This window comes from Oncorhynchus mykiss, chromosome 17 (genome assembly GCF_013265735.2).
Source record: "Oncorhynchus mykiss isolate Arlee chromosome 17, USDA_OmykA_1.1, whole genome shotgun sequence".
In the NCBI taxonomy this organism is placed as follows: domain Eukaryota; kingdom Metazoa; phylum Chordata; class Actinopteri; order Salmoniformes; family Salmonidae; genus Oncorhynchus; species Oncorhynchus mykiss.
This window is the reverse complement of record NC_048581.1, coordinates 51,883,529-51,901,859: the sequence shown is the minus strand read 5'-3', so window position 1 is coordinate 51,901,859 and position 18,331 is coordinate 51,883,529. Positions and strand designations below refer to the sequence as shown.

Sequence of the window (18,331 nt, the reverse complement as noted above, 5' to 3'; positions counted from 1 at the left end):
CAGAGTTAACCAACCCTGTGAACGGGTTTGATAACTTGTCATTTTCAATCTTAACAATGATGTTAGTTAGGTAAGTCGGAAGTTTGTGGAGCAGACTATTTAAGTCTTAGTTTCTTAACAAGCTCAGTGGTATTACAACAATAAATCACTGTCTATCCAAATACCAAGGTGTTTGTATGCAAGGACTCGTTTGGTTATAGAAGCATCCGATGAGTAAAGATGTAATTCACCCGAGACAATCAGACACGTACTTGAAAACAACATGTGTTACGGTGCGTGAATGAGGACCCAAAAGCGAATTAACTTAAACAGAGCTTCTTTAATTACCAAACATAGGTAGGCTCAGACGGACCGGCAGATTCCGACAGGACAAGACAAGGTTACAGCAAACATGACGACAGTCTGGTTCAGGCATGAAACACAACAAACAAGAATCCGACAAGGACAGGAACAAAAACAGAGAGAGATATAGGGGACTAATCAGAGGGAAAAGGGGAACAGGTGGGAGAAGGGGTGACGAGGTAGTCAAGAGGAGACAAGGAACAGCTGGGGGAAAGCGGGGGAGAAAAGGTAACCTAACAACGACCAGCAGAGGGAGACAGGGTGAAGGGAAAGGACAGAGACAAGACACAACATGACAGTACATGACAGTACCCCCCCACTCACCGAGCGCCTCCTGGCGCACTCGAGGAGGAAACCTGGCGGCAACGGAGGAAATCCTCGATCAGCGCACGGTCCAGCACGTCCCGAGAGGGAACCCAACTCCTCTCCTCAGGACCGTACCCCTCCCAATCTACGAGGTACTGGTGACCACGGCCCCGAGGACGCATGTCCAAAATTCTACGGACCCTGTAGATGGGTGCGCCCTCGACAAGGATGGGGGGGGGGGGGGGGAAGACGAGCGGGGGCGCGAAGGACGGGCTTGATGCAGGAGACATGGAAGACCGGGTGGACGCGACGAAGGTATCGCGGAAGAAGAAGTCGAACTGCGACAGGATTAATGACCCGAGAAATACGGAACGGACCAATGAACCGCGGGGTCAACTTGCGAGAAGCCGTCTTAAGGGGAAGGTTCTGAGTGGAGAGCCAAACTCTCTGACCGCGACAATATCTAGGACTCTTAGTTCTACGCTTATTAGCAGCCCTCACAGTCTGCGTCCTATAACGGCAAAGTGCAGACCTGACCCTCTTCCAGGTGCGCTCGCAACGTTGGACAAAAGCCTGAGCGGAGGGGACGCTGGACTCTGCGAACTGAGATGAGAACAGCGGAGGCTGGTACCCGAGGCTACTCTGAAAAGGAGATAGCCCGGTCGCAGACGAAGGAAGCGAGTTGTGGGCGTATTCTGCCCAGGGGAGCTGTTCTGACCAAGACGCAGGGTTGCGAAAAGAAAGACTGCGTAAGATGCGACCAATAGTCTGATTGGCCCGTTCTGCTTGACCGTTAGACTGGGGGTGAAAGCCGGAAGAGAGACTGACGGAAGCCCCAATCAAACGGCAAAACTCCCTCCAAAATTGAGACGTGAATTGCGGACCTCTGTCCGAAACAACGTCTGACGGAAGGCCATGAATTCTGAAAACATTCTCGATGATGATTTGTGCCGTCTCTTTAGCAGAAGGAAGCTTAGCAAGGGGAATGAAATGAGCCGCCTTAGAGAACCTATCGACAACCGTAAGAATAACAGTCTTCCCCGCTGACGAAGGCAGTCCGGTGACAAAATCTAAGGCGATGTGAGACCACGGTCGAGAGGGAATAGGAAGCGGCCTGAGACGGCCGGCAGGAGGAGAGTTACCGGACTTAGTCTGCGCGCAGACCGAACAAGCAGCCACGAAACGACGCGTGTCATGCTCCCGGGTGGGCCACCAAAAACGCTGGCGAATGGAAGCAAGCGTACCCCGAACGCCAGGGTGGCCGGCTAACTTGGCAGAGTGAGCCCACTGAAGAACGGCCAGACGAGTAGGAACGGGAACGAAAAGAAGGTTCCTAGGACAAGCGCGCGGCGACGGAGTGTGAGTGAGCGCTTGTTTTACCTGCCTCTCAATTCCCCAGACAGTCAACCCGACAACACGCCCCTCAGGGAGAATCCCCTCGGGATCAGTGGAGGCTACTGAAGAACTGAAGAGACGAGACAAAGCATCAGGCTTGGTGTTCTTAGAGCCCGGACGATAAGAAATCACGAACTCGAAACGAGCGAAAAACAGCGCCCAACGCGCCTGACGCGCATTAAGTCGTTTGGCAGAACGGATGTACTCAAGGTTCCTATGGTCAGTCCAAACGACAAAAGGAACGGTCGCCCCCTCCAACCACTGTCGCCATTCGCCTAGGGCTAACCGGATGGCGAGCAGTTCGCGGTTACCCACATCATAGTTACGTTCCGACGGCGACAGGCGATGAGAAAAATACGCCCATGGGTGGACCTTGTCGTCAGAGAGGGAGCGCTGAGAAAGAATGGCTCCCACGCCCACCTCTGACGCGTCAACCTCGACAACGAACTGTCTAGAGACGTCAGGTGTAACAAGGATAGGAGCGGATGTAAAACGATTCTTGAGGAGATCAAAAGCTCCCTGGGCGGAAACGGACCACTTAAAGCACGTCTTGACAGAAGTAAGGGCTGTGAGAGGAGCTGCCACCTGACCGAAATTACGGATGAAACGACGATAGAAGTTCGCGAAGCCGAGAAAGCGCTGCAGCTCGACGCGTGACTTAGGGACGGGCCAATCAATGACAGCTTGGACCTTAGCGGGATCCATCTTAATGCCTTCAGCGGAAATATCGTCAAGGTAAACGAAAACAAAGATGTTCAGCATGTCTCTCAGGACATCATTGACTAATGCCTGAAAGACAGCTGGAGCGTTAGCGAGGCCGAAAGGAAGGACCCGGTATTCAAAGTGCCCTAACGGAGTGTTAAACGCCGTCTTCCACTCGTCCCCCTCCCTGATGCGCACGAGATGGTAAGCGTTACGAAGGTCCAACTTAGTGAAAAACCTGGCTCCCTGCAGGATCTCGAAGGCTGAAGACATAAGAGGAAGCGGATAACGATTCTTCACTGTTATGTCATTCAGCCCTCGATAATCTATGCAGGGGCGCAGAGACCCGTCCTTCTTCTTGACAAAAAAAAAACCCCGCTCCGGCGGGAGAGGAGGAGGGGACTATGGTACCGGCGTCAAGAGCTACAGACAAATAATCTTCGAGAGCCTTACGTTCGGGAGCCGACAGAGAGTATAGTCTACCCCGGGGGGGGGGTGGTTCCCGGAAGGAGATCAATACTACAATCATACGACCGGTGTGGAGGAAGAGAGGTGGCCCTGGACCGACTGAACACCGTGCGCAGATCGTGATATTCCTCCGGCACCCCTGTCAAATCACCAGGCTCCTCCTGTGAAGAAGAGACAGAGGAAACAGGAGGGATAGCAGACATTAAACATTTCACATGACAAGAGACGTTCCAGGAGAGGATAGAATTACTAGACCAATTAATGGAAGGATTATGACAAACTAGCCAGGGATGGCCCAAAACAACAGGTGTAAAAGGTGAACGAAAAATTAAAAAAGAAATGGTTTCACTATGATTACCAGAAACAGTGAGGGTTAAAGGTAGCGTCTCACGCTGAATCCTGGGGAGAGGACTACCATCCAGGGCGAACAAGGCCGTGGGCTCCTTTAACTGTCTGAGAGGAATGTCATGTTCCCGAGCCCAGGTCTCGTCCATAAAACAGCCCTCCGCCCCAGAGTCTATTAAGGCACTGCAGGAAGCTGACGAACCGGTCCAGCGTAGATGGACCGACAAGGTAGTGCAGGATCTTGAAGGAGAGACAGGAGTAGTAGCGCTCACCAGTAGCCCTCCGCTTACTGACGAGCTCTGGCCTTTTACTGGACATGAAGTGACAAAATGACCAGCGGAACCGCAATAGAGACAGAGGCGGTTGGTGATTCTCCGTTCCCTCTCCTTAGTCGAGATGCGGATACCTCCCAGCTGCATGGGCTCAGCACCCGAGCCGGCAGAGGAAGATGGTAGTGATGCGGAGAGGGGAGCGACGGAGAGCGCGAGCTCCTTTCCACGAGCTCGGTGACGAAGATCAACCCGTCGCTCAATGCGAATAGCGAGTTCAATCAAGGAATCCACGCTGGAAGGAACCTCCCGGGAGAGAATCTCATCCTTTACCTCTGCGCGGAGACCCTCCAGAAGACGAGCGAGCAAGGCCGGCTCGTTCCAGCCACTGGAGACAGCAAGAGTGCGAAACTCAATAGAGTAGTCTGTTATGGATCGATTGCCTTGACATAGGGAAGACAGGGCCCTGGAAGCCTCCTCCCCAAAAACAGATCGATCAAAAACCCGTATCATCTCCTCCTTAAAGTCCTGATACTGGTTAGTACACTCAGCCCTTGCCTCCCAGATTGCCGTGCCCCACTCACGAGCCCGTCCAATAAGGAGAGATATGACGTAGGCGACACGAGCAGTGCTCCTGGAGTAAGTGTTGGGCTGGAGAGAAAACACAATATCACACTGGGTGAGGAACGAGCGGCATTCAGTGGGCTCCCCAGAGTAACACGGCGGGTTATTGATTCTGGGCTCCGGAGATTCGAAAGCCCTGGAAGTGGCCGGTGGATCGAGGCGGAGATGGTGAACCTGTTCTGTGAGGTTGGAGACTTGGGTGGCCAGGGTCTCAACGGCATGTCGAGCAGCAGACACTTCCTGCTCGTGTCTGCCTAGCATCGCTCCCTGGATCCCGACGGCTGAGTGGAGAGGATCCGAAGTCGCTGGGTCCATTCTTGGTCGGATTCTTCTGTTACGGTGCGTGAATGAGGACCCAAAAGCGAATTAACTTAAACAGAGCTTCTTTAATTTCCAAACATAGGTAGGCTCAGACGGACCGGCAGATTCCGACAGGACAAGACAAGGTTACAGCAAACATGACGACAGTCTGGTTCAGGCATGAAACACAACAAACAAGAATCCGACAAGGACAGGAACAAAAACAGAGAGAGATATAGGGGACTAATCAGAGGGAAAAGGGGAACAGGTGGGAGAAGGGGTGACGAGGTAGTCAAGAGGAGACAAGGAACAGCTGGGGGAAAGCGGGGGAGAAAAGGTAACCTAACAACGACCAGCAGAGGGAGACAGGGTGAAGGGAAAGGACAGAGACAAGACACAACATGACATGACAACATGTATCCGTAATGAAGCCTGTCTGAATTAGATGTTGGCAGAGAGGATGAAGAACTTCAGGGATTTGACAGTTTTCCAGAATTTAGCCGGGTTCCCATTACAATGGGAGAGCGGTTACATAATAATCAGATTGAACCTTTCTGATTTGTCTTACGCAATGATTCCTCAGTTGCTTAGAAGCTTGCCAGTCTGGGCCTAAGCCTGTGTTCCTGTCATTGACCCAAGTGTCATCGCTTTCATGAATGATAATTCCCTGGTCAAATGAAAGATACTGTAGGGAATGGGGACGCATGCCCATGGTTTGTTTGCATAAATGCTAATGCACAGTGTCTTTGGTTTCTTGTGTGTATGTCTGCCTCTGGGTGTTCTGTGTTCAATTGTCGTATGTGTATGTTCCTTTTGTGTTTTAGTGTGTGTATGTGCTCCGTCCGGTGTGTGTTTTTAGTCTGTATGTACGCTCCTGTGTGTGTGTATTTGATCTCTAATCCTTTCTCTCATCTCCGGTCTGCAGTCGTGTTCCTACTTCAACTCCAATGCCGTGCCCCTCAAACTGTCCTTCCAGAACCTGGACCCTCGAGGAGACAACATCAACGTCATCTTCAAGGCACATATTCTAAACTACTGAATCAACAAACCACTTAATTGTACCTTTCTGAACCCTTGTTGACCTTCGACATCTGTGACCTCTGTGTCTTGTGCCCTTTGACCTCGGCTTCACAGTCAGGTGATGACCTGCGCCAGGACATGCTGACCTTGCAGATCATCCGCATCATGAACAAGATCTGGATCCAGGAGGGACTGGACATGAGGATGGTCATCTTCAGATGCTTCTCTACTGGACGGGGCAGAGGTGAGGAGGGAGGAAGGGAGAGAGGGGGGAGGGGGGTGGAGATATAAATTGGGGATGAGTTACAGTACTGACTCGCTCCCCTCTCTACCTATCTCCTCCCCCTCGTTCTCCTCCTTTTTATCCCACCCTCTCTCTACCTCTTCCTTCCCCTCTCCCTCCCCATCTCTCTCTGTCAGGTATGGTGGAGATGATTCCCCAGGCTGAGACTCTGAGGAAGATCCAGGGGGAACACGGAGTGACTGGTTCCTTTAAGGACCGCCCCCTGGCTGACTGGCTACAGAAACACAACCCTACAGAGGATGAGTACGAGAAGGTACGGTCACTAAAGCGCACGCACACAGTTTTTCGCATGCCTGCACGCACACACTCACTCAAGCACACACACATACGCACACACACTCTCGCTCTCTGTCTCTCGCTCTCTCTCTCTGTTGTACACACTTTGACCTGTAACCTCTAACCCTGTTCCACGGCATGCTAGGCTGTGGAGAACTTCATTTACTCGTGCGCAGGCTGCTGCGTGGCCACCTACATCCTGGGTATCTGTGACCGCCACAACGACAACATCATGCTGAAGACCAGCGGTCACATGTTCCACATCGACTTCGGCAAGTTCCTGGGACATGCACAAATGTTTGGCAACATCAAACGGTGAGCCCGTGAGGCAGAGAGGACGCTGGGAAATGTATGCCCAACTTCAATTTAAAATCTAGCCGTAGCCCCTATCGCTGGGACAGAGGATCACAACTTTAGCCACTTAGTCTTTGTTTTTGACTATGCCTTACCGAAGGGTCCTTGCTATCTAGAATCCTTTGGATGTCCCAACTCTGATGTCACCCCACTGAAGTTGACATTTAAAATGGTTACAGTAAGGGTAGGGGTTAATGTTAGGGCTTAGGGTATGGACATCCCAAGGATCCCGGAAACTGTATTTTTCTGATTGGCAGACCGCTAAAGATGGTTCTGTTCCTATTGGCAGAGACCAATCGCCCTGTGTTCTGATTAGTGTTTCTCTGTGCGTGTGTGTTTGTGATTGTCAGGGACCGTGCTCCGTTTGTGTTCACCTCTGACATGGCCTACGTCATCAACGGAGGAGACAAACCTTCCAGTCGCTTCCATGACTTTGTGGACCTGTGCTGTGAGGCCTACAACCTCATCCGCAAACACGCACACCTCTTCCTCAACCTACTGGGACTGGTGCGTACACACACACGCACACGCAGACACACACACACGCACAAACACACACACACGCACACACACTGATGTTTTCCTGTGTTTTCTGTGTAAGATGTTGTCGTGTGGCATCCCTGAGCTGTCCGACCTGGATGATCTGAAGTACGTCTACGACGCGCTGAGACCTCACGAGTCTGAGGCTGACGCCACCATGTACTTCACCAGGTACACACACACACACACACTTCTGTTTCAATGTCTGACGTCAGATAGATCAGTGCAGGCGGCCGTCTGATAACTCGCAAACACCCATGGCATAGCTAGAAAGAAGTTCAGCTACAATATGCTGTCGAAAATGTTACCAAGGTGACACCGTAAATTTTTGATGGTAGAATAATTTATGAAATTTGAAATGTGCATGAAAATTTGCTCGCTGCTTGCTGGCTGAACTAGTATCAAATCAATCCATATGAAACAAAAGGGAGGGATGCTAACAACGCTAGTTCACACACTCAATTCTGAGTACCCCATCATGCTAGCTAGCTAGTGTATTGGCGCTGTTCTGCCCTGATTAATGCGCTGAGTTCTACAGCACAGCTGAGTTCCACATTCTACATGACAGATTGGTTGAGGGACGAGCGTCACGTAGGAGTGATGCCATCTGACATGAGACTATGACTTCTGTGAATAACTGTGAATAACTCCATAGTTATTCCATACTCCATAGACTGTGTGTCTGTTTTTTTCACTTGTCTGCTTTGGTTGTTGTCAATTGTTTGACTCATATCCCCCCCTCCCCCCCCCCCCTCCCTCTCTCCTCTCTTTCTTCCCCCCTCTGTCTCCTCTCTCTCCTCTCTTTCTTCCCCCCTCTGTCTCCTCTCTCTCCTCTCTTTCTTCCCCCCTCTGTCTCCTCTCTCTCCCTGTCTTTCTGTCTTTCTCTTTTGTCTCTCTTTCTCTAGGTTGATAGAGTCCAGTCTGGGCAGTGTTGCCACTAAGTTGAACTTCTTCATCCACAACTTGGCTCAGATGAAGTTTGCCTCATCCGAGGAGCGTCCTGTGCTCTCCTTCGCCCCAAGGGTTTACACCCTCAAGACTGACGGACTCATCCGCAACCTCTTTGTCTGCCGACACATACGAACCTACAGCCCCAGCAAAGGATACGTAAGTCTACAGTCATACACACCTACGACCCTAGTAAATTAAACATACGTAAGTCTACAGTCATGCACACTTACGACCCTAGTAAATTAAACATACGTAAGTCTACAGTCATGCACACCTACGACCCTAGTAAATTAAACATATGTAAGTCTACAGTCATGCACACCTACGACCCTAGTAAATTAAACATACGTAAGTCTACAGTCATGCACACCTACGACCCTAGTAAATTAAACATACGTAAGTCTAGAGTCATGCACACCTACGACCCTAGTAAATGAAACATACGTAAGTCTACAGTCGTGCATACCTACGACCCTAGTAAATTAAACATACGTAAGTCTACAGTCATGCACACCTACGACCCTAGTAAATTAAACATACGTAAGTCTACAGTCATACACACCTACGACCCTAGTAAATTAAACATACGTAAGTCTACAGTCATGCACACCTACGACCCTAGTAAATGTAACATACGTAAGTCTACAGTCATGCACACCTACGACCCTAGTAAATGTAACATACGTAAGTCTACAGTCATGCATACCTACGACCCTAGTAAATTAAACATACGTAAGTCTACAGTCATGCACACCTACGACCCTAGTAAATTTAACATACGTAAGTCTACAGTCATGCATACCTACGACCCTAGTAAATTAAACATACGGAAGTCTACAGTCATGCACACCTACGACCCTAGTAAATTAAACATACGTAAGTCTACAGTCATACACACCTACAGTGGAACTTGCTTCAAGGTCCAGAGTTGAGTTAGTGGGACCTACACCACTAGTATAGGCCCATCAAAAATATAAAATTCAAACGGCCTCTACCGCACGCTTACCCACAGTATAGCCTCAGTAAAGGATACATCATGTAAGGGTCCAGTCATGTAAGATGATCTCTTCTATGGTTTAAGCCAGCGCCGCGGAACACATACTTCTGCAGTATGGGTTGGAATCTGTCCCTCTGCTGTTTCAGCAACTCTCTCCTCTTGTCTTTCCTCTCTATCCTACCCCCCCCCCCCCCCAAAAAAAAAAAATATATGTTTAAAAGATCAACTTTGCTCCAGTATGTAACATACAAATCACATTTTATTTGTCACATGCCCCGAATACAACCGGTGTAGACATTACCGTGAAAGGCTTACTTACAAGCCCTAAACCAACAATGCAGTTCAAGAAATGGAGTTAAGAAAATATTTACTAAATTATCTAAGGTAAAAAGTCAAATAAAAAGTAACACAATAAAATAACAATAACAAGGCTATATACAGGTGGTACCGGTACCGAGTCACTGTGCGGGGGTACGGGTTAGTCGAGGTCATTTGCACATGTAGGTAGGGGTAAAAGTGACGATGCATAGATAATAAACAGCGAGTAGCAGCAGTGTACAAACAATAGTTGGTGGTGGGTCAATGTAAATAGTCCTGGTGGCCATTTGATTAATTGTTCAGCAGTCTTCTGACTTGGGGGTAGGCGCTGTTAACGAGCCTTTTGGTTCTAGACTTGGCGCTTTGGTACCGCTTGCCGTGCGGTAGCAGAGAGAGCGGACTATGACTTGGGTGACTGGAGTCTTTGACATTTTTTTGGGCCTTCCTCTGACACCGCCTAGTATATAGGTCCTGGATGGCAGGAAGCTTGGCCCCAGTGATGTACTAGGCCGTACGCACTACCCTCTGTAGTGTCTTATGGTCAGATGCCGAGCAGTTGCCATACCAGGTGGTGATGCTCTCAATGCTGCAGCTGTACAACTTTTTGAGGATCTGGGGACCCATACCAAATCTTCTCAGTCTCTTGAGGGGGAAAAGGTGTTGTCGTGAAAAACGACTGTCTTGGTGTGTTTGGACCATGATAGTTTGTTGGTGATGTAGACACCAAGTAACTTGAAACTCTCAACCTGCTCCTCTACAACCCCGTCGATGTGAATGGGGGTGTGTTCGGTCCTCTTTTTCCTGTAGTCCACAATCATCTCCTTTGTCTTGCTCACGTTTAGAGAGAGGTGGTTGTCCTGGCACCACACTTCCAGGTCTCTGACTTCCTACTTATAGGCTGTCTCATCATTGTCGGTTATCAGACCTAACACTGTTGTGTTGTCAGCAAACTTAATGATGGTGTTGGAGTCGTGCTTGGCCACACAGTCGTGGGTGAACAGGAGGGGACTAAGCACGCACCCCTGAGGGGCCCCGTGTTGAGGATCAGCATGGCAGATGTGTTGTTGCCTACCCTTACCACTTGGGGAGGCACATCATGAAGTCCAGTATCCAATTGCAGAGGGAGGTGTTTAGTCCCAGGGTCCTTAGCGATGAGCTTTATGGGCACTATGGTGTTGAACGCTGAGCTATAGTCAATGAACAGCATTCTCACATAGGTGTTCTTTTTGTCCAGGTGGGAAAGGGCAAGTGTGGGAAAGGGAAAGTGTGGAGTGCAATTGCATCATCTGTGGGGGCAGTGTGTGAATTGGAGGGAATCTAGGGTTTCCAGGATGAAGGTGTTAATTTGAGCCATTACCAGTCTTTCAAAGCACTTATTTTTATTTATTTAACCAGTAAGTTGACTGAGAACATGTTCTCATTTACGGCAACAACCTGGGGAATAGTTACAGGGGAGAGGAATGAGCCAATTGTAATCTGGGGATGATTAGGTAACCATGATGGTGTGAGGGCCAAGACACCGGGGTTTAGCCAGGACCCTGGGGTTAACACCCCTACACAGGGCAATGTCCTGGGATATATTTCTTTAGACCAGAGGAAAGGGTGCCTCCTACTGGCCCTCCAACACCACTTCCAGCAGTGTCTAGTCTTCATCGAGGGACCAACCCTGCTTAGCTTCAGAAGCAAGCCAGCAGTGGGATGCAGGGAGGTATGCTGCTGACACGTCATGGCTACCGAGTGCTACAGGGCGGTAGTCATTTAGGCAGGATACCTTCGCTTTCTTGGGGACGGGGACCGTGGGGGTCTGCTTGAAACATGTAGGTATCACAGACCCAGTCGTGGATAGGTTGAGAATGTCAGTGAAGAGATTGTGTGTGTGTGTCCCTCTCCCCAGGCTTTTGTGGTGAAGGTGGAGCGGGAAGGCCAGCAGGGGTCAGTGTTGGTCCAGAGGAGCTTTGAGGAGTTCTATGAACTACACAGTAAACTACGCCTCATCTTCCCCTCATCCAAACTACCCAGGTAACACGCACACATGCACTTATGCACACACACACACACACACACACACACTGATCGTGTACAGAGAATATCGCCCTTCTCTTGAAACAACAGTTAACTCTAAGTAGCGATAGAGGAATAGTCCAATTTTTCGGATAATAATGGAGTAGTAATCTCTCGTGGACAGACTGCGCATCTGACCAAATTCCGCTACATTTTAGTTCTGGATTAATTGAGCTTAATGGAGTCTAAATAACTGAAAGGAAAGGATGTCAGTGGTATTCTATCTGTACCCATACTAACTACCTACAGTAACTAGATGTAGCAACTGTAAAGTGAAACCACGACAAAGTCCTTTGCTGCCCCTCCCAGTTTCCCCAGCCGCTTTTTGATTGGGCGGTCTCGAGGAGAGGCGATGGCTGACAGGAGGAAAGACGAGCTGAACGGATACGTCTGGCATCTGGTGCACGCTGCGCCAGAGGTCGCCCAGGTAACCAGTCCCCTCTGACCTTTGGTGTGTTCACGAGACTGTCAACCTAATCCTGTAACATCCCATGTACAGTGGTTAGTGTAAAAGACTGTATGAAACTACTGCGATTCTTAAAATGACTGTATTCTTTTTTTCTAACTGACATCATAAAATATCCAGACGTGCACTTGGCAGAATGACCGGTGCAGAGTGTCTGTGTGTCTGTGGTTTCAGTTTGACTGCTGGGTTTCTTAGAATTCAGCCCCTCCCTTTTTCGAGGCAGCGTCATATCAGCTTTACAGACTTAGACACACATACTGTCTCGGGGCGAGGTACTGCAGGCCCATATCAGAACTGTCCAGCCTCTGTGTGCTGGCAAACTTTCGTCCACTGTATCTGTAATAGAACAGTTGGACAAACTAAAACGCAAGCTAGAATTGCTAGCCCCGAAGTATTAGCATTTCATTTTTACGTTTTCAAAATGTTCATGTGCTACCTGTAAATGAATTAGACCTCATGGAGGTTGGCATTTTGTTGTTTTTCTGTCATCACTGAATATACACTTCCTCATCCTCCTCTCTATCCCCCCCTCTCTCTCTCTATCTCTCAGTGTGACCTCATCTACACTTTCTTCCATCCTCTGCAAAGAGACGAGAAACCTGGAACAGTGGTGAACACACTGCAGAGCAAACCTGCAGGTACACAGACACACACACACACACACACACACACACACAGTGTGTGATTCATCAGATGACTCACTGACAGGATCGATAGTTATTTTAATGAGATCATTTGCACAGCATGTAGGCACAGGGTCAAAGTTCATCACTTACTAAAAACAAATGCTGAGTCCAGTGTACTGCCAGCATCAGCTGACCCCGGGGCTCTGTGCCCTTAGCGACAGGAATAATAGCCTATGTGATAACTTTAACCAATCCCAGACTAGGGTCTTATCATGCGCTGTTTGAACAACGTGTCGGCAATCACACAGCATGTCAAACACAGAGGTGTACACAAACACTAACGCACGTCTCTTAGACCATGCAGCATTTCTTGCTATGGGAGCAGTTTTCTTTACTTATTGCTGTTTGCACAGTTGTACAGTGCGATTTTATGGTTGCTGTGTTTGGTTACATTGATGTTGACCTAAGGTTCATGTGTTAGGGGTTAGAGGTTAATGGAACTCTAGCTGTCACTCTGCCTGATTGGCTTTCTAATGAACCTACAGCACTTACAGAGGAATAGAATCACCTATCTCTGTAGCTCCATCCCTCCCTCCTCCCTGGCCTGTCACACAATACGTGGACACATACTTCCTGCCACCATAAACGCACACACTGTAGGCTATAGACTTATTCAGGTCCTACATCATACTCTTTCAGCTCTAACCACACACTCTGTCTGAGTCTCTGTCTCTCTCCCCCAACTCCAGAGATCTGTTGGGGTCTAGTCTCAGGCAAAGTGGTAGGAGAGGTCAAGCTCTCCATCTCCTATAAGAGTGACAAGCTCTTCATCATGGTCATGCACATACGAGGCCTGGTGAGTGTGTGTGTGTGTGTGTGTGTGTGTGTGTGTGTGTGTGTGTGTGTGTGTGTGTGTGTACGCTCAGCATACTGTTTAAGTTGTATACTGTTATTGTGGATATACTGACTACCCCCCCCCCCTGTCTTTCCCAGCAACCCTTGCAGGATGGGACAGACCCTGACCCCTACGTCAAGCTGTACCTCCTCCCAGACCCCCAGAAAACCGGCAAGAGGAAGACCAAGGCTGCGAGACGCACCTGCAACCCCACCTACAACGAGATGGTGAGGAAATGTTCCTAAGTACAAAATAAAACAATTCATTCATCTTACAATGAAGTCAAGAAGATAAAATGTGTCCCTTCTCTCTCCCCGTAGCTGGTGTATGACCGTATCCCTCGTGGGGACCTGCAGCAGAGGGTGATCCACCTGCGGGTGCTGGGGGAGGGTGCGTTCTGGGAAAACACCCTGCTGGGCGAGGCCTTCATCCCCCTGAAGACCCTGACAGCCGGGCAGTGCTGGGCAGACTGGCACCAGCTGGGCACGCCCAGCACCGACTCCACACGCTAAGAATGAGGGTCGGAGGTGGAGGGTGAGAGGGAGAGTGGAACGACTGATCAGGTTGTGCGTGCACACAGGTGTACGTGAGTGCGTTCAGTTGTTATGGTCAGAGTTGTCCAGCTTCTCGGGCTGGTTTATTCCCCCAGTGGGGGTGTGTGTGAACCCGTATCCTGCCCAGGTGGGATGTGTGTGTCCTATGTAGGTTTGAGGTGTGTTTGTGTGTCTGTAGACTCATTGACTCATTCGCTCCCGAGTGGCGCAGCTGTCTGAGGCACTGCATCTCAGTGCAAGAGGCGTCACTATGGTCCCTGGTTTGAATCCAGGCTTGTATCACATCCGGCCATGATTGAGAGACCCATAGGGTGGCGCGTAGTTGGCCCAGCGTTGTCCGGGTTTGGCCGGGGTAGGCCATCATTGTAAATAAGAATTTGTCCTTAACTGACTTGCCTAGTTAAATGAAGGTTAAATTAAAAAATATATATAATTGACGGTCAATCGTCACTGGACACTGTATCCATGGGACTGTACTGGACTGTATGGACCCACTTTAAGACTCTCTGATCAGCATAAGAAGGGACAACTGGGGCATGTGAAGATAACCAGTCTGTTCTTCTCAGTGACTCTGACTTCCAGAAGACTTTCCTCTGGTAACAACATGGCCTCCCAAGACCAGGCAGCACGGGGGACCAGTGGGAGGAAGCAGAGGGCATTGTTACTCTGTGAAAACATGGACCGCTTCTTTCCCCTTTATCTAGGGGCAACAGAGAGACGTCCATCTTACCGCCTGGCGAAAAAGACTTTGAAACGGGTCTGGTCCCCTCCAAAGTCCTGTCTTTTAAAAGACTTTGAAACGGGTCTGGTCCCCTCCAAAGTCCTGTCTTTTAAAAGAGAACCGTAAGTTATTTATTTTTCAAGCGTTACCCTTCTGTTAGTGCCGCTCCATTTCGAGCTCTGTTTGGTTGTGTGTGTGTGTGTGTGTGTGTGTGTGTGTGTGTGTGTGTGTGTGTGTGTAAATGATTTTGATTTCTGTGTGTACCCCAGATGTATGCAGATCGTGATATGTGAATGATGTTGGATCCAGTCCTTCTGATTTGAGAGAGAGAGAGGGCGTAGATGCTTTTGTGTCATTGTGGGGTAGAGATGTACAGTACCAACCGGACCTGCCTATGGTTTGGGTCCTCCCTAACACATTTTAAAGACTCACGTGACTTTCGTCCACTCAGCCTGATTCAGTAGCTCCTCTGCATTAGAACTTGTTGGAGTGTGCGCTGGTTTGGGTGTGTGTGTGTGTGTGTGTTTGTGTCTCCCATTGTTGACTAGCTGTTGTAAATCCAAGCCTTACCTACGCTTCATTTTGCCGTTTGATGATAATTGACACAGGTCGCTAATCGAATTTTAAATGTAGTACTGTTCGTTGACATAACAATGTTGTCTTCATGGGAGAATCCTCAAATCTCAAACGTTTGTTCAAAAATGTTTCTTATATCAACGCCTTTAGAATATTTTTTTTGTTGTCGTTGCATGAGTGCTTCTACGTTTACGTCTATGTGGGGAAAATCAGACGATTTGCTGGCGTCACGGATAAACTGCCTGAGCAAAGAAATGCTCTTTCAGACACTAAACTCTCACGCCATTCCGACTGTATGCAGTGGAAATGTTTCACTTGGTTTTTATTTCTCAAGCATTTTGAACTTACATTTGACTTTCGTGGCTTTTTCAAACGACAAAGTGATCCTGTTCATGTGTTATACAGTACTGTAGCTATAAGAGGGGGGGGGGGGGGGGGGGGGGGACGGAACAGTGACAGAAGTGCTGACGAAGCAAATCAAGGTTTTGACTACGTGCACATTGCTCAACTCATTTGTGTCTTTCCTTGGGAGATACTCAGTGATTTGATAGTTTGCCATTTTTTGGCATTGATATCTCGCTCTCATTTTCTTGTGTAAGAGCTGGACACACTGTCCTTGTTTCACTGGCAGACAGACACTGTGACCTTTCGCAATGCAAAATGGCCACTTTCAGTGGGAAAATCTGCTTGTGGGCAGAGTTGTTGCTATTGAGAGAGGAATATCAAGGTTAACTCATGAATTGAGCAAGAAGGGTTGACCTGTAAAAAATATATAAATAACTAGGACAAAGTTTATTCCTGGTCAGGAAAAAACAACTCCTGGTGAAATATGGTTAATCGGTGAAGGAAGTTTCTATAACAGAGCAGCTATCGGTAAGTGTGTGTCCGATGTTTTCAGAACACAATACAATTACAGACGAATACAGATTAAGGCTGGCTTTCTAAGGTGTTGAAATGTAACGCGTATTTGTTTGGATCATTAAACATACCCGCATCCATTGCAAGGAATATTTAGATGCTATTTGTTTTGGTTTGCTTGCATAGGCTTTGACATAACATACAATTCACCAGCCCTGTTTTAAAAGCATTGATCTTTTTTCAAAATCTCTGAAAATGTTTCTTCATTCAGAAATCATAAAGAGTAGCTACATCGCTGTTTTAGAAACAAGGGTAAGACAGTTTTGAACAGGTGTGTGTTAGAAATGACAAGAGGAGCTCTTCGACTAAAGGTTAGCCTATCTCAGGCTGAAGTGCAGTAATCACACAGGACCAGCATGCTTAACCCGAACCAACCAGTTTAACCACTGCTCTCGTTCAAAAACACTTTATTTGACTGCCCTTTGAATGTGTCTGGTGGATATTTACATATTTTTTCTAGAACAGGAAGAATATTCCCTGGGGGTGTTTCACTACAGTCTGAATGGCTATAATGTGGCTATAGTCTCTTAGTGTGACATTTTTAAATGATTGAAAGAGGACTTTCTCCATATTGAGTGTTGGTATTTGTTGTGTGCTAAACGACTGATGACCGATATTAAAGTTATTTTAATTGTTTTTTTTCCTTGTGACAGTTGTACCACTTTGGGGGAAAGGAGGGACACCATATGGCTTCCTTCTCCATGTCTCTTTTTCTTTCTGGTCTTGACACTCTAGCTAAGAGTAGAGTCAAATATGGATCTCTATGCAGTATAGGGCTCTGGTTAAAAGTTTTATGATAGAAATGTTGCTCTTGCCTAACAGACCAGTGATTACACATGGAAGGAGACCAGGACAGGGGTTAATTGGAAGGCATTGGGACTCCCAAACCAAGCACCTACCTGCTAAATACCAAGTGTAAATCTGAAAATAATGTATAGGTCTGAGCAATATAGTGAAAATTCTACCAGAAGGTACCTCTCTAGTTCTTTCAGATCTATGTGAAGTGCCTAGGGGTATGGGCTAGGGGTCAATTTGGGATGGGCAAGAGTTTGACCTGAGTCCTTCCAGGTCAGCTCCAAGGGACTGAACTCTGACCTCTATGGAATGCTGGGAAAACGGGACCGAATGTAAGTTCAAAATGAACTGGATCTTGTGTACTGTAAATACTGAGAATATCATTAATGTGGTTTCTTTCTTTTATTCAGGATATAGTTTTACCCCACTTCTTATGCTTTAGACTTTAAAATTGTATTGCATTTTCTTATTTTTTGACCATGTTTTGTAATATTGTTTGCACTAAATAATAACAAAATAAACTTGAATCTAAAAGACGTGTGTGGTGATGTGGGTGTTTGTGTGAGCACTGTTCTGTTGTGTGTGTTTCATCTGATGAAAGCACTGTGTAAGATGAAACATCCACTGACTCTGCAGCAGTTGTCTAATTACCATGAAAACCCAACTAGTCACAAAACTATGGGGGATCGGATTAATGATAATTAATGGCATAATTAAACCTCAACTTCTGTTGAAGGAAAAATAATTTTCTGCAGATACAGCATTGGGGCTTAGGTATGGGTGGCGACCATGATATACCCCATTATTTTTGATAGAGGTAAGATTGAATCAATCAATTCCCTCTTTGTATCATAATACACCCTCCCCTTCTCGCTTTCTCTGAAACAGTTTCATGTGATGTTATTTGTTAATCATATAGCTCAATGCCATGCCCTTATAATCCTTTTCACTATGAGGGAGGGAGGGAAGAAAGGCTACACTTCAGTCAGTCTGCATACCTCTGTGTCCCAGCACACCCAGGCAGTCATCTGTGTAACAATCCGACTATTATAAGTGTGAATCACCGTGAGTAAACCTCTATGTGGGGAAGCAAGGTTCACCATTGCAGGGGTGTTGCTCAGACAAGATCTGCTGGCTAAATCTGAGAGCCCACAGATGATGACCACACAGAAACTTAAATACAGTATGATGAGAGTGTATGACATTCA

The 18,331-nt window shown here is 47.8% G+C and overlaps 1 protein-coding gene across 1 annotated transcript in view; it reads left to right on the top strand.

Annotated features, from left to right (window-relative positions):
• pik3c2b (phosphatidylinositol-4-phosphate 3-kinase, catalytic subunit type 2 beta) overlaps window positions 1-17,659 on the top strand; it is a 68,914-nt gene extending 51,255 nt beyond the window's left edge. Inside the window, exons 20-32 of the mRNA XM_036950085.1 lie at window positions 5,677-5,769; window positions 5,886-6,015; window positions 6,192-6,328; window positions 6,497-6,666; window positions 7,056-7,212; window positions 7,307-7,416; window positions 8,151-8,352; window positions 11,406-11,530; window positions 11,882-11,999; window positions 12,589-12,676; window positions 13,414-13,520; window positions 13,658-13,786; window positions 13,880-17,659. Of these exons, the coding sequence (XP_036805980.1) occupies window positions 5,677-5,769; window positions 5,886-6,015; window positions 6,192-6,328; window positions 6,497-6,666; window positions 7,056-7,212; window positions 7,307-7,416; window positions 8,151-8,352; window positions 11,406-11,530; window positions 11,882-11,999; window positions 12,589-12,676; window positions 13,414-13,520; window positions 13,658-13,786; window positions 13,880-14,071 (1,758 nt within the window). The 3' untranslated portion in view covers window positions 14,072-17,659. The remainder of the gene's footprint in view (window positions 1-5,676; window positions 5,770-5,885; window positions 6,016-6,191; window positions 6,329-6,496; window positions 6,667-7,055; window positions 7,213-7,306; window positions 7,417-8,150; window positions 8,353-11,405; window positions 11,531-11,881; window positions 12,000-12,588; window positions 12,677-13,413; window positions 13,521-13,657; window positions 13,787-13,879) is intronic.
• The last annotated feature ends 672 nt before the right edge of the window (window positions 17,660-18,331 follow it).